A 21225-nucleotide genomic window follows, 5' to 3' on the forward strand; every position below is an offset into this window, starting at 1 on the left:
TTTACGACAGTGCACTTTTACTTTCGCCCTCTGGGGGGAGCCTCACTGGAAAATCAACACCGGTTGCATAGTGTACCTTTAAGCAAAAATTTACTTTAAAAGCCATTAGGAATCTGATGGAATTTAGTAAAAGTAGCACCGTGTTTTACTCCACATCTTTGTAAGGATAGGGTACTTTGGATTATAAGGACACATATAGGCTGCACCTAAAGCAACAACCAAATTGATATTTTAATGTTAAACATGTAAAAATAATCATCATCATGGCGGTTTGGCTTTGAGGAATTATTCTAAATCTTTAGAGTTATTTTTGTCTAAGACAGTAAAAAGTGTCATTGATGGTTTGTTTGTGCTGGTCTCTATGGTATTGTTATTAGATGCAGAGTCTTATGTAATCATTCATCTGATGACTGTGTGTACAGAGCTATGGCGTCCTGAATCTGTGTGTGATTTTGGAGTTAGTGAATGAAAGTGTTCAGAGGACGAGTGTTTAAAGCAGCCGATAGACCAAATCAAAGAGTAACGTATATAGTGGGTGACAGGACGCTGATGTCATGCCTGAAAAAATCTGTGTGCCCTTTGAAGCAGCTGCTCTGTTTGATCCGAAATTCAATGGTCCATATTAACATCCTATCAGACAGTGCAAGAAAACAACTACCAAGTACAGACATAGATGTTCTCAGAAGTTAAGCTCATGTAAATGCACGATTACATCATGAAAAGCCGATGGAGTGGAAGTTAGCAGTGGTTGGAATTTGGTCGATGAGACATGCTCCATTTGTTTTCCAAGTTTGAATACAGGACAGCTTTATGAACTTGACTCAGGACTCTTGCACTCTAAGAAGCAGATTTAAAAAATAAAAGTTATAAAATCTTTTATTTTTAAGTTTTAAAACTCCATTTCATAATTATGTATCTGGCTGTTTAGTTAATCTGTCGTTAGTTTATAGGTTTAATGTATTTCTAGAAACTGTATAAGCCAGAACATTACATTTATATATTAGATAATATCATGCTATTGATCATATTTAGACTTTCTGCCAACCTCAACTCTTGGTTTTCATTTATTTTAATACCTAATCTTCAAAATCAACATTGAACACTTGAAATATAATATTATTCTATGTTTAAAAAAACGTATTAACATTTTCAAACCACAAATATTTGTTTACAACAAACTAAATTTCACTTTACATAAGAAACAGTCCCGTTTATATTTGAAATACATTATTAAAATTATGGTCTTGATTTAATTAATAATTCAACAAATCAGTTATTTGCTGTACAACCTGGAAACATGGGCTCCTGATTAATCCAGGTGTGTCTGACCTTCATCACCATGACAACACACCTGGATTACTCTGTCCAGTCATGAAAGACAGGAAACAAAGGAAGTAGTGGAGTTTGCAAATAGCACATGTGTGATTCCATTACTTGCAGTGCAGTTAAATTCTAATTGTAAAACTTGTTAAAAGGAAGTCTGTCATACTTTTAATATCTGGCATCTTGTTCTTTATAAATCTCCTAGTTACTGTTTTGTTTAGTTTCTCTTACTCTCTCTGTTTGTAAATGTGTGGTTGTTTCTAACAGCTCTCCTTCTGCATCTCTTCACACTTGACTTTATTATTTTACTGCTTTTCTTTGTAACAGTTGTTCAGATGTTCAGTCACGGTGTTAAAATAGTTACTTCTGCTCAGCCTAAATGTGGTGAAGATGCCCAGCACAAAGCCTGTGAAGTCTTTAAAACCCACATCCCGGGACTCATGGTGCAGTGAGATAAAGAAGGGATGATTATGTGTGTGTGTGTGTGTGTGTGTGTGTGTGTGTGTGTGTGTGTGTGTGTGTGTGTGTGTGTGTGTGTGTGTGTGTGTGTGACTGCGAGGATCTGACAAGCCCTCCAACTATTTACGAGCTCAGCCGAATCCTGCCTCACTTCATTAGCCCAAGATATGAGGCTGCTGCTAAAATTAGACGCCAGTGCAATCCTGATACACTTCTGATACACTCTTCCAAGTTCGCTGAGGTTCAAATGTTTTCGAGGCTTTTCTCCAAACCCCACAGTGCTGTACTCCATGCTAAATATATTAATTATACAATGATACTCCTGTTTCTCTGTTTTTTACATGCATGCAACACACACACACAAAAAAAAAACACAACAGCATTTGCCTCATGATGACATTCTGGAGGGGAGAGAAACTCCAGTTTTACCTCATGGAAACATTAGGTCATTAGGATATTCATGGCTCTGGAATCTTTCTTTTAAGATATTAACCCTCTGAGTTTTCTCTCTTTCCAGGCGCTGTGTGGCTGCACTGTTAGTATTCCCACGCTGGAAAACCGCGTCATCTCCCTCCCTTGCCACGACATCATCAAGCCAGGAACACTGAAGCGAGTCAGAGGGGAAGGCCTGCCTTTTCCTAAGAACCCGTCACAGCGCGGGGATCTCATCGTGGAGTTTTCTGTACGTTTTCCTGACAGGATCCCCCCTCAGTCTCGAGAGATTATCAGACAGCACCTCCCCCAGTCATAGGAGCGCACCACCAACTTACAACCCCACCCATCATACAGACTTATTCACTTCTGATAGTTTAAATGTAAACTACATGTTTTAGGACTTTACCATTTAGAAACAAAGAATCCAGATAAAACCGTGAGGATTAGGATTGAATTTAGCTTTGTATGTGTTGTCACTTGGTCCAAGCACACACACCAGTATCCGGATAGTAAAGCGGTGCTGAAAATGGGCTTTGCACAACTGTGGCTTCTACCTGACCTTCTTTTCTTAACGTTTTTTTTACTGATTTGTCAGAGGTTTTATAAGCTGTCCTCCTCTCTGATCCTTGCCATTTTGTGAAAGGATGAGGTGTGAGGTATTCTTTTTTTAATTGGGATTATTTCACCTCGAACGTACCAGCAGATTGAGTGTTAAAACCAGGCACAAAGCCTGACTTTTATCTTCAACATAGCTAACATAGCTTTTGGCTATAGTCTGGTTGTAATTGTATGGTTGACCCTCCTCAAAATAAATAAACATCTGTTAGGTGAGAAGCCCCGCACTGCGCAGCAGTTCCGACTTTGGCATGGGCCGGTTCCTGGTCTAAAGGTGTTCCAAGGTTTTAAAAGATTTCAGTACCAGAACCTTCCCTTTATATCTGTCACATGGTTTAAAGTCCTTATGATTTATGCGAAGGTGCTGGTGTTGACAACACATTTTTATATCTGTTTAAAACATAAAGCAGAGCTGTGATTTGCTCATTTGTTGCTAAAAGTGCAGTACATTGGCCCTCCAGGTCTGCCAAGATAAGAGAATTAGATCACCAGATGCAATGGGCTAAATTCAAAAGAGGGTCTGCAGGTCTTACTCTGCTGGAAATGGAAATAACTGTGACTCAGATAATGCAGCAATAACCGCACTTTGTTTTACCATAATCTTTACTGACCTTTTTTACTGGTCAGCATCATTGATGATTTAAAAATATAAAACTGGCGGCAGGACCTACATTTTAACCTACTCTATGAAATATTTTCAAAGCATCAACTTTCACTGAAGGCTAGTCAGCTTATCCTTAATTATGTAAGAAAAAAAAAAAAGGTAAAATCATTGCAAAATAGCATCTTCCGTCCTGATGGAGCAAAACACTGTGAACCTCTTAATACTTTAAAATCTAATCAGGCTATGGAGTTGCATATCCTGATGTTTAGATCTACCTAATCTTAACTATGTATAAATTGTTTTACAGTGATGTTCAAGATGAAATTTACCTATTTATCCTGTCTTGGTACGACTGAAGCTTAAAGCTAAATAATGAATTATTGTTAAGGTAAATTGTAAAGGCCAAATTAAAAATTTGTCTTCGGGACGAATCAGTTATGATCTTTATTATGTCATCATAATAAATTAATTATCATTATGCTACAAAAACCGATCTGAAAAAGAAAAAAAATACTTAAAATATGTGTTTTTACCCTCAATTTGAGCGGATACTTCTGCAAAAAGAATGAGTATATTTGTTTATAAATAGGATAGTTAGATATTTTGCACTTGAAGTTAGTTTTTTTTCTGCATTTTAAACGTAAATCATATTAGATTTGGCAATTCATCTAACTTAAATCAAAGGAAAACACTCCTTCTCAGGAAAAATTGACTTGTTCATAATTCAGTGTATGCTTTCAGTACAAGATGAGAATCAGCAAGTAAGCAACTAGAGTTGCATTTCCCTTCATTGTCATTATCAGACAAGGGAACATATTTTTTTTATTTACCTGTATACTGTATGCAGCGTAGACATAAATACCCCAGACCTCTTACAGAGTTGACCCCCTGGACCCTCTAATGGTGCAGCACAGAAAGAAGATATAACTATTCTTAAATTTACCAGATGTTTAATGAATGTAAGAATACCAAAGTACCAATAAATAAATGTAACAGCTAGTTGTACCTTAATCAATTTCTAATACAGTAAAAGCTAGGGAAAAACAAAAAAAACCCCAGCAAGTATGGTTTTTATCATAACCTTTTTTTGAGTGTAAATACTAATATGTTGTTTACAGAGCTCCTGCAATGAGGATTACATACCGGCCCATGCCAAGCTCATATTAGCCTACCTTGGTTGAATTGAAATGACAATCACAGCCTCCACCTGCAGTGTAAGCTTTTATATAACAACCTGCTTGTAAACAAGGTGCTTTCCTTCCTGCTGAGCTGTGCGGCTGGTAATAACTGATTAGCGGGCTCACTTTCTAAAGGACATACAGGTGCCTTACCTCAGTGTCAAACCAGTAACACAGACCATACTGTAACACATACAAAAAGCCATAAATGCACAACAGGTGTTGCCCAAAGCTGTGTTAGACATTGCCATCTGGAGGTGGTAAAACCGTAAGTAAGCAATGTAATGTTTTTATAGTAATGTAAGTTTTTAGGGAGCATTTTGATATGTGACTGAGGAATTTTTGTAAGTACATTAATGCAAAGTGCCAAACAAGTACAGGTGGGAATATTCAAGAGGGAATAAATGGTTATTCTGACAGCCCCCTGCTGTATTATACGTTCTCTTGTGGCTTCTGAAGGCCATGTTTTGGTGCTAAAGTGAGCAATGCCAACAATAAACCACACTGGTGTCAGCTTTGTGATTTGAAAATGCTTCTGTATTTATGTATATACTGTATACACATACAGCTAAGTAGAACAGCCTGTTTAGGAAAGAGGATTTGGAGCAGACGTTCTCTTTCTCCTCATTTTGTATTTTACATAAAAGATGTGAAAGATAGAGAGGTTTGTATAATTATACAGGAAGTTTTTGTTAGTCTTATATACAACATTTTCTCTCTGGGATGTTTGTAAAAATACTGAGGAACATTGAGAGGATAAGGTGATTGTGTGGCTGTTTGTTGTGCCTCTTTATCCCTCAGAGGACACTTAAGTGTGGCTGCAACCAGAGTGCGGATACACCGCTGCTGAAAGATTTGCCATCTCCGCTTGTCTGCATTTGACAACACAGTATTTAATAATGTAACAAATAAACCAAAAGTGTGAGATTCACTTTGTGTGATTATTTTATTCTGTATGAACGTTATTTCTGACAGGAGAATTATAAGTTGTAAACATTAAAATGAGTTTTGACAAGGCTTAATAAACAGGGTAGGATGATCTTTTCTGAACATGATGCACAAAATCATTGGGGCGTGATCAAAGAACAATTAAATGTTTGCAGCAAATAGACAACGGAATCGTAAAAAAAGATGCAAGTTAACTGCTAAAGTTGATTGAGAAGAATCAAAGGATCTGATTATCTTCCAGTGCTGTCATATTCCAGAACTGGAACCTACCCGGAGAGCCTAGAATTACAAATTGCTTATAGATATTGCCAAGGTAAGGAAGGCTGAAACCAACCACCACTGAACAAGAGACAGAAATTGAAATGTCAAGACTGGGCTACAAATGATCTGTGGACAGACTTTTCAGAGGTTTGATGGACTGATGAGATAAGAGGGATGGACCAGACCAGATCTAAACCCCATCGTGATCTCCTGGGCCCTTCTTTAATGTGATGACAGTCCACCTGTCTGAAAGGTGTCTGGGAGGCTGTGGTTCCTGCTACACAAAAACTTGATCATCAACAGAAAAAGAACCTGAAAGACTCCATGAATGGAATAATCCCAGGGCTTTCAGTGCCAAACTTGTTAAGTTTAAAATCAAAATCCAGGTAGGGAATGAGCTCACTGTTCTCCTCAAATGATGCAAGCTTCTTCTTGTACTTCTGTCGAGTAGAATTTGCGCCATTTGGGTTGAAAGCTTGTAAAATACAACAACACAACACTTTAATCGTTGTCATCATAACAGCCGGCCCTTTTCATTCAATTTATCTTATGACATTCTGCTCACCTCTCAGGTAGAATGCAACATAAAGAAGAGCTGACCTTTGTATACTGACAAAAGGAAACTTTGGTTTGAGAGACCCGACAGCTGTCATGGATTTAATCACTGCGACTGCTACACCCTAGAGACAAAATAGTTCAATTTAAAGATAATTCTGAGCAGCAAATACACCATAAAATTCATGAAAATAGAAAATCTTATTTTAATAAGACATCTAACCTGTTCCAGGTAGCCCAGTGTTGGATGAGAGGGGAGGGAAATAGGCTCACAGAGAGGAGGAACCTTACAGGGCAGCTTTTGGTCAAAGGAGGCACCATGATAATAAAAGTGAACATGTTTTGCAGGCAGATTTTGGCATTTTAAGTTAATTTAGGCATTAATAAACTGTTTCAGAGGAGTGATCATAGTGATCTGTATCATCAGTGATGTGTTTCTCTCCCTGCCAGCTCACAGATCAGCTTCTCTGATTGGTTGATGTGGCGCGTCGAGCAGCAAAAGTTCAATTTGCTGCAAAAGCACCTGCAAACTGAATTCAATTCAGTTTGTTTAATTATTTATGTAGCGCTAATTCACAATACATTTAATCTCAAGGCACTTTAAAGAGACAATTCAACCAGATCATGCAGTCAGATTGGTTCAAAGTTTTCTACCTAAGGAAAACCAGCTGATTGCAATGACTGAATGCATGGCTGGACAGCAATCCTTCAAACCAAGCAAGCTTATTGCGACAGTGGAGAGGAAAACTCCCTTTTAACAGGAAGAAACCTCCAGCAAAATCTGCCCTTTTTCTTTCTTAATTATTGAGTTTTAAGGTTTAAAATTTTGGATTGTCCAAGAGCACTAAACAAATTAATTCTCAAAACTACAAATTGTCATATCATTTAGCACATGGTGTAGAGAAGAGGCCCTGAAAGACAAAACAAAGCTAAAGTCAGTTTACCCTTATGAGAGTCACTCCTTGATCAAACAACACATTAGACTATACTCAAAAAAGACATCAGGAGATAGGACATCTAAAACTACAAAATATGAAAGTCAAATACTAAAAAGTTTTAAATAAAATCATTTATTAATCAATAATATGACAAATAGTATTTATTGAAAAAATAAAACACAACCTATACCTGACATGTTGTCATGTGCAGCATCTTTACCTGCAGCAAAGAAACCCCACAAAGTCAAGCGGTTTGTTAGCACACAGTCCAGCAGCAGATGCACGTTCATCAGAGCTTTGAAAAAAAAGATTTTCATCTTTTCACACCCACTCCTTCCTCTACTCCACTTCAGTCGAAGGGCAGGGCACCAGCAATTGCTATGGGTTACATAATAATGTCAACCTATTACTATGTAAGAATTTTATCTATTAAAGATCTATTCAAAATGATATTAAACTAATCAAATTTATGTGAGGTATCTGAGAGTTAAACATCTGGACCTCTGAGCATAGCTAAATTATAGATCCAGTTGCAGTATATCTTAACTTGAGTCAGTCTGTGGCCCTTTGCTGTTTGCTGTCTCTGTTTCTCCACCTGATTTCATATTCCCTTCCTTTGCACTACTTAAGCAAGCATGTTATTGTTCAATACTAACAAAAATAGCAGTTTAATGATAAAAGGGATAAAGAACTGATGAAGCTCCTCTTTAATTGACCACCAGTACTTTTTGTCATATTAATGAGCCAAATCTGGAAACTCAAAACCTTTTTATCCAGTTGATTTGAATATTTTTACATTAGGAGGATTGTACTGTACCATAAAAATACAAATAAATATAATTTCCAATGAAGTTGACATTAGGCGTGTCATGGAAAAAAGTACAATGATCCTGAGTTTGATCCAGCTGTTAACCTATATATGTTTGTTCCTCCATCTCTCACAGGCAAGAACTTCTAAATGAATGAAACATTACTGCTCATGTATTTGAAGGTTCATACCTGCTGCTTTATGAAAGTATTAAACATCAGTAAACATCAGCCATCTGTCTACATCTGTGCTGATACCTGCCTTACCTCTCAGTTGGATTCTTATTTCCAATGCTGTGGACTAGTGCTTTTGAGAAAATCTGTTTTTTTTTTGTTTTTGTTTTTTTTTTGTATTTCTAACAGATCTTAAATTAGTTTCACACATACATATACATACATACACATCTGTTATTATTACAACAGATTTAGACCAGAGAATTTGGTGTTTCTGTTTAACCTGAAGCAACTGGAGTTTGGACATTTTATCATCAGCCATGGGTAAACACACACTTTGACCTCAACTTTACGAAATTCACTTGGACACGAGTCTCATCAGACTCTGTAGGATCTTCGAGTGCTACCAGGTAGGAACAGAAACCCTCATAGCTGGACTTACTGAGACAGATTTAGGAAGATTGAATTGCATTCTCTGGTCTGCAGCCGGCTGTAGTTATTTGGGCAGGACCCAAATCATGTGAAATTGCATCTGTGGTTAATGAACAAATTGTGTGCACATGGTAGGTTAGGATGTTGCAGATGATTATTCAATCAGAAGGGTAGTAGCAAATTTGCACTGTGACCAATGGTATATAGCAGTCAGCCATTTCTTTGGGTAAACTTGTGTTCATAAAGGGTTTATGAATCATCTCAGAAGCTCTACATTCAGGGTAAAGACAGCTAACAACAGTAAGTAGGTCAGTAAAAAGTTTGCTGCCTGCATATGAAATGATTCATACTCTGCAATAAGTAGCAGTAGTTCTGTATTATGTAAAATCCACTTATATTTTCATATAACCATGCTGCAGGGCAGAGTTAATGAACCAAGATGTGAGCTATAATCACTAACAGAGTATTAACACAGTCACGATGACTGGGTAATAATCTCCACAGCCACCATATGAGTTTAGAGGAGCCCTCAGATATTCATTTGATCCTGTTTGTCCATCAGGTTCTCCCAAGTTCTCAACTATGAGCACTTTTGTGACTCTCTCATCGGGGCAGAGGATGCCCATGGTTGGACTTGGCACCTGGAAGAGTGCTCCAGGACAGGTATACACAGATTTAAGAGATTAAAGCAAAGGCTGCTTTTTGATGTTGTTTGTGAAGTTTAACCATGCACCCTCAGGTGAAGCTGGCAGTGCTGGCAGCTTTAGAATGTGGCTACAGACATATTGACTGTGCAGCTGCGTATGGCAATGAGCAGGAGGTTGGAGCGGCTCTGGCTCTTTGGGTGGGTCCAGGGAAGGTGAGGAGATTAATTGATTTATTTTATTGGTGTCAGTGTGAAGTGAGGTTTATCTTACTGCTCAGGTTTTTGCTTTGCAGAGGGTTTGAAACGTTTTATTTCTTGCTTGCATCTAAGCTTGACTCTTAATGATAAAAATCAATGCATAAATGACAAAACTATTTTATTTTCCTCTTTGCTATATTCTTCAGGATTTTTTTTCTTATGCGTTTTGAATAAAAAGCCGTGTTAACAGTTACGATGCATAGGCAGCTGGTACAAAAATGTATTTAATTTCTGTAAAAAAATTAACAACTTTACTCAAAATTATTTTTGGCATGTTTGGTTAAAATGTTACATTTTATAAACAGTTTAAAAAGAAAGATGATTTATTTTCTTTCCATGCTTTAACATTAAATCAGACCTGATCATTTCCTGATTTTGTTCAGTAAGAATGATCAAAATTCTTTGCAGAAGAGTAAAACTTTAAACCAAAAATATGTACGTAAATAAAATAATAATAAAAAAGAATGATATGCAAGGCATTGTTTGCATTTAGAGTATCAAATCTTTCATGGATTTAACAGAGGACAATGAGAGTTTCTACAAAAAAAAAAAACGACAGCAAAAGAACAATGGAGATTGAATTCGTCAATATAATGCAATATGCACAACTAACGTGAGGACATTAGTGGGGGCCCATTGTTTATCATTCTTTTAGCATGATTCAATTTCCATTTGTTAATTACTGCTGTATTTTTATGGTATATTATTTGTAACTTGTTTTTTGACCAAACAAACAAAAAGTCAGTCATTTTGCAGCATGATTGATAATATCTGTCAGTATGTTGGTAAATAGAAACAGGTAATTACTCTAGGCACTAATCATTAATTGTTTCAAATCCCCGGACTGAGAATGTAAAAGCAATTACATGTATATCCTGAAGGGTTTCCCAACTGCCCTCTTAACCTCAGGCCCTGCAGCGTGACGATGTGTTTGTAACATCCAAACTGTGGAACACCAAGCATGACCCTGAAGATGTTGAAGAGGCATGCAGGACTTCTCTTGCCCACCTGGGTCTCTCCTACCTGGATCTTTACCTCATGCACTGGCCCATGGCCTTTAGGTGAGTAGCAGTTATTTTAGCTAAAGCTTTTCCCCAAGCTGTTATACTGTGGTGTAGAGTCGACGTGGATGTGTAAGGAATAAAGCCCCGTGCTGAAACAGAATGTGGATGTTTCAGGCGGGGGAAGGAGCTGATGCCTCGACGAGACGATGGGAGCATTTGTTACTCTGACACACACTACAGAGATACTTGGAGGGCTATGGAGAAACTTGTGGACAAAGGTCTTGTTAAGGCCATAGGACTGTCCAACTTCAACGCAAGGCAGATCGATGACATCATCAGCATTGCCAGACACAAACCTGTGGTTAACCAGGTAAAGCCAGACATTTGTGGAACTATAAATCTAGATGTGAACCAAAGCAGGCAAACTAACATGTTGCTCAGGGCAACCAGGCCAGTGGGGGGGTTAAAAGAGAGCCAGACTTTTATTGCAGAAAATGTTTTATATGTTACATACTGGTAAAGTGAAAAGAAAAAAAAACAATAATAAAGCAAAATATGTTAGTAATATGGCAGTCATTGTTCAATGCCAGATTTTAGGTACAGAAAACCAAAAAGACAATTTCTAAGTTATTTATGCTTTGGTTGAAATCTCACACTGGCTCTGTATAAATCAAAGGTTTCATAAAGTTATACAAATCTCTTATTTTTGCTACAGGTGGAATGTCACCCTTATTTGTCTCAGGAAGACCTTCTGTCACACTGTCGGTCAGTTCACTATACTTGAAATCCTAGCCTTTGCAGAGATCAGAGGCATTCATTAAAGCTGACTCCATACTCTCACTGCTATTCCAGGTCTAAAGCAGTCTGTGTGACGGCTTATAGTCCTCTAGGCAGTGGAGACCGACCCTGGGCTTCCCCCGATGAGCCAAGTCTGCTGAAAGATCCACGACTCGAAGCCATTGCCCAGAAATACCAGAAATCTTCTGCTCAGGTTGTACTCAGGTAAGGTTGGTCACTTGTTTTGTTTTGCAGTTAACTGTCCTTTAATGTTACTTGGGGTCATGTTACTGTATCATCTGACTTTGCAGGTGGCACATCCAGAGGGGTGTGGTATGCATCCCCAAAAGTGTGACAGCCTCCAGAATCCAGGAGAATTTACAAGTGTTTGACTTTTCCTTGTCACAAGAGGACATGAAGCTGATCAATTCCTTAAACCGCAACACCCGATTTATTATTCCAACCGTGGAGGTGAGGCATAGCTATGATGAAGGCCATCTGTCTGAGATGCTAATCCATAGCTGAATAGCAAATGTTTCTCATTTCTTAACCTGGTTACCCAAACCCCTCCTTATTTCTGTCACTCTTCTGAGCCAGATGTCTCAACATAAAGTTCATAATGCTTTTAGGACAATAAAGTCTTGATTCTTTCTTTTTTTTTTTTTTAATCAACAGGAAAAGAGCAACATATTAGTTATATAAAGCATAAGAATACATATATTTTTTCTCTTTACAGAAGGATGGCAAAAGAGTGTGGAGAGATGGAGAACATCCTTATTTTCCCTTTCATGATCCTTATTGAGCCATTGTCATTTTAAAGATGGTTCTCAAAAAACCGACATAGCAAAATAAATGAATCTGAACCTTAAAGAGTTTGGTTTGTTTTTCTTCCCATGTAACATTTAATCAAAATGTTCAGAATAATGTTTATTATTTAAGGTATTAAATTAGTGGAGGTAGTGGGCGAGAGTGACATCACGTGGTGAAAGGCAGAACTGCCCTTCAAATAACCAGAAACATTAAAAGGTCCCTGAATAATGAATCCAGCACACAATCAAGATCCATTTCACAGTCATGTATTTAACTTTAAGCCCATTTTCTTAAAAAAAAAAATCTTCCAAACAAAACCCAGTGAGATTTTTGTACAGAAATGCCAACTTCCTGAGAGCTTGTGCTCTGCAAAGATGAAAAGGGTCTCAATTTACATTAAATTATGCATCAGTGCTTTGTGGCATAGAAATCAGCTGAGGTTTAGAGAAGCCATCGTTGCTTTACCAACAGCCTCCAGCTCCCTTGCCAAAATCCAATCCTCCAAGTGACAATACTTCCTGGCTAACCAAAGTCTTACTGTAAAATTAAATCATCTCAGAGAGCTCACCAATAGAGGAAAGCATAAAGCGTTTTAAACTCAAGAGATGGCTGCACCAACTTTGGACTCTATTAAAAAAAAACAAGCCTAAATGAGCCAATGATACAATGTGCAAAACTTCTGATTTAACTTCACACTGAACCTCAAGGAATTAGGATTATGCACTAGTTTTTTTTTTTTTGTTTTTCCAGAATCTGGTAACTATTTCCAGATTAAGAAAATTTACTTACTGAATATATAAGATAAGGATTTCAGAGGGATGTCCCTTTTGTTCTTGGCCAAGACACTTTACATGGCCAGTTTAAGAAGTGGCTTAGAAGAGAGAGCTGTAGTCTTAGCCACTTTGCTTAGCAAGAGGGAAAAAAAGCAGCAAAAATGATGCGTGTTTACTGGAGAGCTGCCAAATCAGAAGTTATTCCCATGATCAAAAGCCATAACATTACACAACTTCCCCCCCACTGACCAAATTAAATATTCAAATTTTATTTGGTATAAACTTACAAAAAAAGCCCCCAAAACATGTAAATCAATGTGTTTAATGAACAATTTTTAGCTCCGTCAATATTAATGTTTTAAAGGCATGTCAGTAAATAGGAACAGCAATGAAATTTAACCTAAGTGTTAAAAACCCAACAATTCAATCAAAAATCTAGAGACCTACATAGTTTCTCCATTTAGTGAGATTTTATTTGCAACAACATAACCTTGACAAATCTGTAATACATTAAATGCTACTGCTCATTTTAAAAAAGAAAAAAAGAAGTCATCAGCAATGTTTGTCATTCAGTCTAGCAGAAATCCCCATCACTATAGCCATTCCATTAATTTTTTTTTTTTTTGTGATATACAGACAATGAAGCCACTGAAAAAAATCGGCAACCCTGCCCTCTCTGACCCTGTTTATAGTTACTCACCTTATGTTTTCATCATCCCCGTCCCCCTCCCACATCCAAAGTCAGGGTAAACCAAGTGGCTACATGCTTTCTCCAAGGTAAATTATACAAAATAAAGAAAAAAAAAAAAAAAGGGGGGGAACACATGAAAGAAGCACAAAGTCCTAAAAATGTGGAATCTGGTGAGAATTTGTACAGGTGTGATCCCAGGACCGACCACTGTGGGGCAGTGTGCATTTATCCGTAAAGGTCGTCATCATTATCTTCATTGAACACTGGACCACTACCAGTTCCACCTGAGCCGTGACTTGGACCGCTGCCGCCTGCAGTACTGGAGGGAAACCTGGGCAAAAAATAAAATGAATAAATATGAACTCCAGAATTTGACCATCATTTTCTGTCAGAATATAGACGATTTGGGAACTGTTCTCAACAGCCATGGTTGCCAAGCAACATGCTAGTTGTGATCAACTGCTCTATCCTACAAAAGGAAAGGACCCCCAGCTAAACACCTACAAATATCAAAATATACCTGAAGCTGCCGAAGCCTCGGCTTTGCTGCAGTGTCTGAGCAAACATCTCGTATTTGCGGATGTCATTGTCGCTGACAGAGCGACGGGCGAATCGCATTGCTTCCTCAAAGTGGTCCTTCCTGATCTCTGGCACAGGGTCATCCTCTTCTACTTCCTACAAGCAGACAGATGGAAATTGTCATGAGCAGTTCAGAAGAAGCAGAGAGCAGAATGTCAGGGAAAGCACCGACCATGGCTGACGGGTTTGTCTGCCTCTCCCTCTCTCTGCGGATCTCGTTCTCAATGCTCTCCCGGATGGCGAGCTTACAGGCCCGCTGGCAGATCTCTGTGAGATCAGCACCAGAGAATCCATTGGTCATCTTGGCCAAGAAGTCCAAGTCCACATCCTATTGGACAAAAACAATGTGTCATATTTTGTGTCAGTTTTAACTGCATACAGTCACTCCAAAAAAGACCAACTTGATACAGGGAGCTTTGTCATATATAAAAATACAACATTGTCACCAATAGTCACCTTGCTGATAGGGCTCTTGCGCAGGTTGGCCTTGAGAATGCTGATCCTGCTCTTCTCATCCGGCAGGGGGATGTAGATAAGCTGATCCAAGCGGCCAGGTCTCAAGATGGCAGGGTCGATGATGTCTGGTCTGTTGGTGGCTCCAATGATGAAGACGTTCTTCTTGCTGGACATTCCGTCCATCTCTGTCAAGATCTGGTTGATGACACGATCAGCAGCTCCGCCACCATCTCCAACATTGCCACCACGAGCCTTGGCTATGGAGTCCAATTCATCAAAGAAGAGCACACATGGGGCGGCTTGACGAGCCTGAGAACATGAACAACGATTTTATAGAGCAAGTCCATCACAGGATTATTTTACATTTTCTATTTAGACTCAAGTCTAGGATATTAAAAAAAAAAATGTATCCAAAAGGCCGAAATGCCAAAGCTCTAAAACGCTCTTCTAAATTTAATTGTCCTTTTTTTCCCTCATCCAACACTGATGCCAAGTTTATTTCAGAACCCTTTATTTTCTACACATCTTAATATAAATCCTAAATCAGAATTATTAAAACACATTAATGTTAGAAGAAATTTTGGGAGATTTTCTTTCAGTCATCTTAAAAATATTATTTTCTGTTTATTTGATGGAACCTGAGGTTTCCAGTTTAAGGGCTGGCCTGGAAAACAGCTTACCTTATCAAAGATCTCTCTGACATTAGCCTCAGACTCTCCAAACCACATGGTGAGCAGCTCAGGTCCTTTGATGGAGATGAAATTTGCCTGGCACTCATTGGCAATGGCTTTGGCCAGCAGAGTCTTACCACACCCAGGGGGACCATAGAAGAGCACACCCTTGGATGGGGTCATGCCAAACTTCAGGAACTTGTCTGGATGCTCCACAGGGTACTGAATTATGCACACAAAACCACAGCGTTACCATAAGACAATATATTACATGTCTAAAGTCAATCAAGATTAATTGTCTTGCATTATCATACCTGCACCAGCTCCTGCAGCTCCCTCTTAACATCCTCCAGACCTCCAATGTCATCCCAGGTGATGTTGGGAACTTCAACAACCGTCTCCCTCAGAGCTGATGGGTTGCTCTGGCTCAGAGCCCACTGAAACAGTGTTGACAGAGTTAGTATTGACATAGACAGCCATTACTGGCCAAGTGATCCATCCAAACCCATTTGAAAGGATCATATTACAGGTTTACCTTGAAGTCGTCCATGGTAACGGCAAGAGAATTCATGACTTCAGCATCAATTGTCTCATCTTCCAGGTCGATCAGGTCCATCTTCTTCCTAATGGCCTGCAGAGCAGCCTCGGAGCAGAGAGCTGCCAGATCAGCACCGACGTGGCCATGGGTCTCATTGGCAACCTGTAAAAAAGGAGCAACAGAACAATTAAGAATGGTGAACCTTTGTTAGTTTTAAATGCGTACAAAAATGAGAAAACCTTCAGAAATATTTTGTTTGATCCATTTTCCTATGCATTTCAAGACATTTAAAACTAAGTTGGGGTAGAAAGGTGAGGAGGATTAAACTCCTCAAGGAGGGTCTGGGGGCGTTTCCCCCATAGTAAAACATTTGTATCATTTCATTTTAAAGCACCAATCTGATATACTATGATAGAATAACCAGGCACAGTTATTATTTATTCATGTATTTATATTTAATGATTAATGTCTTGTCAGTTATTCACCGTCTTTACAGTAGGAGATGGAAAAACCTTTATCGGCATTATAGTAATAAAAGGTTTTTTTTTGTTTTTAAACTGAACCATCTCTGGCTGGAGCAGTGCCAAAAACACTCATGTTCTACTGGTTTTTCTAAAGGCCGAGTAGAGTTTGTAGTGAGTATAGCATGCACTAGACTCGTTTTAAGGATGTATGAGAGGCTGGCACACACTCCGGTCGCGTTACACATTAGACTGGCAACTGTGCACTGAAGTTGGTTGCACACAAAAAACATTGCCTATTACAGCTGGCAGTAGTTTTCCTCTTTCCAATACAGGTACTGCTGCCGACTCTTTTAGTGGCTCTGTACCAGACAGGCTTACCCGTAAATAAATGATTTAGCAGGCTAGTGTAGTTACTAACAGCTTACGTTGGCTTGTGTCACTGAAAGTCACCCTAAAAAGCTTCTCAGGCCAATTCCTTCAACATCCACCCAAAATCAAGTATCAAAGTCACAGAGTCGTTTGTCTTCGGGTCACATCCTAACTTGCCATCAGAGCCACCCTTCATGCTGCGCTTATGTATAACCCAAGTCAATACGAGTCCAAAAAATTAAAAATAAACAAGGTTTAAAAGGAACTTGTCACAGAATATGATGATAATTATATTCATTGTGTTTTACATTTTATGTTTGGTCTAGTTAAAAAAAATAAAATAAATTGACCCTACTAATATTGTGAATACGTACAATAGGTAAACAAGAAAGAGCCTTTGACAGATGTCTATGGGAGAAGCAATGAATGTGAGCAAGGACAGAGGGAACAAGTAATAAAGCACAAAAAATATAAAAATACTGAAAAAACTGATGGTCAAGAGCTCAGAACACAATATGAACGTTGGCGTTCACTGAAGAAATCGATAGCTGCAGAAGATATCAGATGTTGCTGCCAACTTGATTCATGTGTGAGTGCACGACCTCACTAACACCAATACTAGTGATAAAGTGGGGAAAAAAAGGTTCATTCAGTATGAAATGTAATTGCTGGAAGTTTCTTCCTTTTAAAAAGGAGTTTTTCCTCTCCAATGTTGCTGCATGTGTATTAGATGCGACTGATCGCAGTCGAGTCAACGATACAATGCTCATCCAGGAAGAGGGATTCCTGCAAATTTAATGACTCAATGCAATGAAATGACGTGATGTGGATCAACCCAGTTTAAATAAACTGAATTCAGTTTCAGTGGGCTCTGAAACATTTTAGTCTCCATTGTTCAAGCTCTGAATTTAGAAACATAAGCTGCCAGCAGATATCACACAAAAATGTCTGTGTCTGCTAACGGCATCTACTGCAAAAACACCTTGAAATGCTCGGTTACTTTATTACCCAACAGAAGGCTTAATGAGCACAAACCTGTTCCAAATCAACGTCCTCAGCCAGCTTCATGTTTTTGGTGTGAATCTGTAGAATCTCCAACCTGCCAGTTGCGTCAGGGATGCCGATGTCCACTTCTCTGTCAAAACGTCCTGGAGGTGGAGACAGTTTTATTTAGATGGATCCTAAGCAAATTTCAGATGCTTTTTCAGACACTAACACCTTTTCTTTGGTGGCATAGAAAGATCTGCATTTGAAATGGAAAGCAACCGATTTTCTACCCAGCATATAAAGGCCATCAGAACCAATAAATCATGAGATAGATGTAAAATTTAGAGATGGATGTAGCCGACCAAGTGTGCTCCGAAATACAGAGCTAGAAAAAATAAAAGCCTGCAGTGTTTAGCAGTACTTTGTTCTACAGGGAATCCCCCATCCTTTACAAAAAAAAAAAAACTGAAAGTAAATCTCTAGGGACAATAACACTCGTAAAGAAGTCCACAGTGCAACCTAAAGCCGTTAATATGAAACTGCTGGCAGGTATCCACCATGGTAAAATACAGTATCAGACAAACCTAGGCTGAAGAGAATCCTATCAATCACAGGTTTTAAAACAAAACTAAATGCATGTTACACCACCTCTAATAAGTAAACTATTTTAAAAAACCTCTGCTTAAAAAAAAAAAAAAAAAAGTACCAAATCTCCTGAGAGCTGGATCAATGCTGTTGGGTCTGTTGGTGGCAGCCATGACAATCACGTGAGCTCTCTGTTTCAGGCCGTCCATGAGAGTCAGCAGCTGGGAGACAATGCGCCTCTCTACCTCACCATGAGTCTAAAAACACAAAACACACAACTTCGATTTGAAAAGCAACATTTTTGTAGAAGGTAGTAAAAGACTGGATAATAAAATATTTTGGACAAACCGCTGCAACCTTTAGTCTATTACATGGGTTATGGCCACTAAACTCACCTTCTCTCTCTTTGGAGCAATAGCATCAAGTTCATCAATAAAGATGATTGCAGGAGCGTTCTTCTCCGCCTCCTCAAAGGCCTTTCTCAGGTTACTCTCACTCTCTCCAGCCAGCTTACTCATGATCTCAGGACCTGGAAGCAGGAGATTAAGGCTTTCATTTTAGAGACCTTTTTTAATAAATCTGGCAACGTTTATACTGGTAGCTGTTACGTCAACAAGAGCACAAACCATTGATTAGGAAAAAGAAAGCTCCAGTTTCATTTGCCACAGCCCTGGCAATCAAGGTTTTTCCAGTTCCAGGAGGTCCATATAGAAGAATTCCACGCGGAGGCTAAGGAGACGGGATAGTTGGGTATTGGGAAGTTTATAAAATCCAAAGTAAAAACAATTAATCCAGAAAATTTTTTTATAAACTCAAGTGTTTTGAAAGTTTAAGAAATTAAATTGAGTGATAAATGGTAGTCTGTCGCAGGTAACATCTATGTATTTCAGTTCACAATAATAAGGTCAGCTATTACAGTAAATTAAAAGAGGGGAATTTAACTTGGAAAATAAGTGCTCACCTTGACTCCTATGGCCTTAAACAGTGCAGGATGTCTGAGAGGCAGCTCCACCATCTCTTTGATCTGAGCTAGCTGCTTCCTAACTCCTCCAATGTCATCATATCCCACTTCATTCAGGGACTCCTCCTCATCCTAGGGATTAAAGATCACATCTTCCAGTTAACAGCGATCATTCAAAAAAACAAAACAAAAAGAAATGTAAATAGATGATTTAAGGGTGCTCGTACCTCTCTCCTGATTGGCTCACCCTCACAGTGGATGACTGTGTCAGGAGCAACTATGCAGTAGGGGGAAGGATCGGTCTCCACCACCTTGAACTCCACAGCTCTCATGCCTCCTCTGACCAGAAAGATATCACCTACAAGTAAAGAGGGGGGGAGTATTACTTCAGTCCCATATGTCCACTTATTCCGAAAAGCCCCTGCACAATGGGCAGTGAAACTCACCTTTACGGATTGGTCTGTAAGCCTCCAGAAAGTATGGCTTCAAGTAGACTTCAAACAGGTTGCCAGTGATTCCCTCTACTGTGTCGTCTATAGGGAGGACATGAATCCTCTTTCCATACTTTACATCAGGACATGGCTGAATGCTGAGGAAGAAATTTTACTTAGCATGATGTAAAATTTAGGCATGAGGTGGAAAGTTGGACAAGAATTTTATTTCCCCCCACCTGATGACGTCACCAAGACGGACCCTCAGATTGTTGCGGACCACCCTGTTCATACGAACTTTTTCATCAGAGCAGGTGTCATCTGAGAGCACGATACAAACCGTCTCCCGTCTCTTCTTCCCCTTCATCAGAACTGTGTCACCACGGAAGAGCTGCAGCTCGTCCATTTTGGCCTTAAGATGCAATAAAATTATGTCATTAAATTATTTCAATGCCCAATCTGACTGTGTTCATCTCGTTGTTGGGGAAAAATGCTTCCGAATTATTACCTGAGAAAGAGAGACGACGCTGTTGTCTTCGTTAATCGATTCATCGACAATCAGTCTGTTGGGTCTGCTCTTTTGCTTAAGAATTGCAGTTGTTAGATCTTCAGGTTTTGATCTATGAAAGAGACGACCGCAAGTAAGGCTTAGACCATGTTATCTAATAATCAGAACAAAGATTTTCTATGAGTTAACATTATAAAAAGGTTAAAGGAAATTACACCTGCTGGCAAAAAAAATACAGAATTCAGCATCATCTAGGAAAGAGCAATTCCAATAGGATATGAAAACATAACTGGAGTAAAGTCCAGCTATTTTAAATTTCAAAAAGAAAATGACAATGTTGCTGCCATCTGAATTTTATTTATCCATTCTTTTGTTGACCTTGATACTTCTTTCTTTTGTCCCAGCCCTCTTTAATGAAAATAATCAATTTACTTTTTATGTATAATAACTATTTGCATTAGTTTATTACTAACGAGTATTTTCCATAAATACTAGCTCATATTCAAAAATATCTCCAGTAGAACCAAAAAAGGGAACCAGAATAAAGTTGGAGTAATACCTGAAACAGTCATCTGAAATGAAAATACAATCAAGCATTTTTATGTCAATAATTATTATTTATGAAAATGAAAACAGCATTCCTATCTGTGGATATTCAGACTACAGCACCTTTTTAATGTATTTTTAGTCTTGCGACTCCATAATGTTGATTTATTCATTCTGTTTTTTCCACGCATTGTAGTTTAAATATACAGTGTTGAAAATAACTCAAACCACATTATAAACATGTCCAACTCTCATGAATCCAATTGGTGTAAGATTCAGTTGAAGTCGATCTAATAAACAAAACCAAATGATCATATAACAAACTAGGCAATTAACCCTTAATAAAATGCATAAAGGTCTCAGAATGTGGATAATTACATCGAAATTTATAAGAGTGTTACTATCATTTATATATATATATATATATATATATATATATATA

The 21225-nt window shown here is 38.4% G+C and overlaps 3 protein-coding genes across 4 annotated transcripts in view; 2 read left to right on the forward strand and 1 right to left on the reverse strand.

Moving 5' to 3' along the window:
• dnajb5 (DnaJ heat shock protein family (Hsp40) member B5) overlaps positions 1-4482 on the forward strand; it is a 15512-nt gene extending 11030 nt beyond the window's left edge. For both annotated transcript variants that reach the window (XM_015373031.1, XM_015373030.1), the window contains one exon: positions 2300-4482. In XM_015373031.1, the coding sequence (XP_015228517.1) occupies positions 2300-2533 (234 nt within the window). In that variant the 3' untranslated portion in view covers positions 2534-4482. The remainder of the gene's footprint in view (positions 1-2299) is intronic.
• A 4778-nt stretch (positions 4483-9260) lies between these two features.
• LOC107083683 (alcohol dehydrogenase [NADP(+)] A-like) lies at positions 9261-12539 on the forward strand. The gene is made up of 8 exons (XM_015373085.1): positions 9261-9392; positions 9469-9588; positions 10543-10694; positions 10812-11007; positions 11353-11402; positions 11490-11639; positions 11726-11885; positions 12151-12539. The coding sequence occupies exons 1-8, from the start codon at positions 9312-9314 to the stop codon at positions 12214-12216; spliced, it is 975 nt and encodes a 324-aa protein (XP_015228571.1). The 5' UTR covers positions 9261-9311; the 3' UTR covers positions 12217-12539.
• A 906-nt stretch (positions 12540-13445) lies between these two features.
• vcp (valosin containing protein) overlaps positions 13446-21225 on the reverse strand; it is a 9155-nt gene continuing 1375 nt past the window's right edge. The window contains exons 2-17 of the mRNA XM_015373081.1: positions 20238-20349; positions 19969-20141; positions 19745-19887; positions 19526-19656; positions 19299-19430; positions 18964-19066; positions 18733-18866; positions 18459-18594; positions 17801-17913; positions 15930-16094; positions 15709-15831; positions 15404-15616; positions 14724-15032; positions 14440-14595; positions 14209-14363; positions 13446-14019 (exon numbers count right to left, since the gene is read on the reverse strand). Coding sequence (XP_015228567.1) covers positions 13914-14019; positions 14209-14363; positions 14440-14595; positions 14724-15032; positions 15404-15616; positions 15709-15831; positions 15930-16094; positions 17801-17913; positions 18459-18594; positions 18733-18866; positions 18964-19066; positions 19299-19430; positions 19526-19656; positions 19745-19887; positions 19969-20141; positions 20238-20349 — 2404 coding nt within the window. The 3' untranslated portion in view covers positions 13446-13913. The remainder of the gene's footprint in view (positions 14020-14208; positions 14364-14439; positions 14596-14723; positions 15033-15403; positions 15617-15708; positions 15832-15929; positions 16095-17800; positions 17914-18458; positions 18595-18732; positions 18867-18963; positions 19067-19298; positions 19431-19525; positions 19657-19744; positions 19888-19968; positions 20142-20237; positions 20350-21225) is intronic.

The sequence above is a fragment of the Cyprinodon variegatus genome, unplaced genomic scaffold (genome assembly GCF_000732505.1).
Source record: "Cyprinodon variegatus isolate N-32 unplaced genomic scaffold, C_variegatus-1.0 Scaffold80, whole genome shotgun sequence".
Lineage (NCBI taxonomy): Eukaryota > Metazoa > Chordata > Actinopteri > Cyprinodontiformes > Cyprinodontidae > Cyprinodon > Cyprinodon variegatus.

Excerpts from the sequence above, each read along its gene's own strand:
- LOC107083683 (XM_015373085.1), top strand. The coding sequence starts at position 9,312 with ATGAGCACTTTTGTGACTCTCTCATCGGGGCAGAGGATGCCCATGGTT. Across the intron at positions 10,695-10,811 it reads CACTGGCCCATGGCCTTTAG|GCGGGGGAAGGAGCTGATGC; the intron begins GTGAGTAGCAGT and ends TGGATGTTTCAG. Across the intron at positions 11,403-11,489 it reads GACCTTCTGTCACACTGTCG|GTCTAAAGCAGTCTGTGTGA; the intron begins GTCAGTTCACTA and ends CTGCTATTCCAG.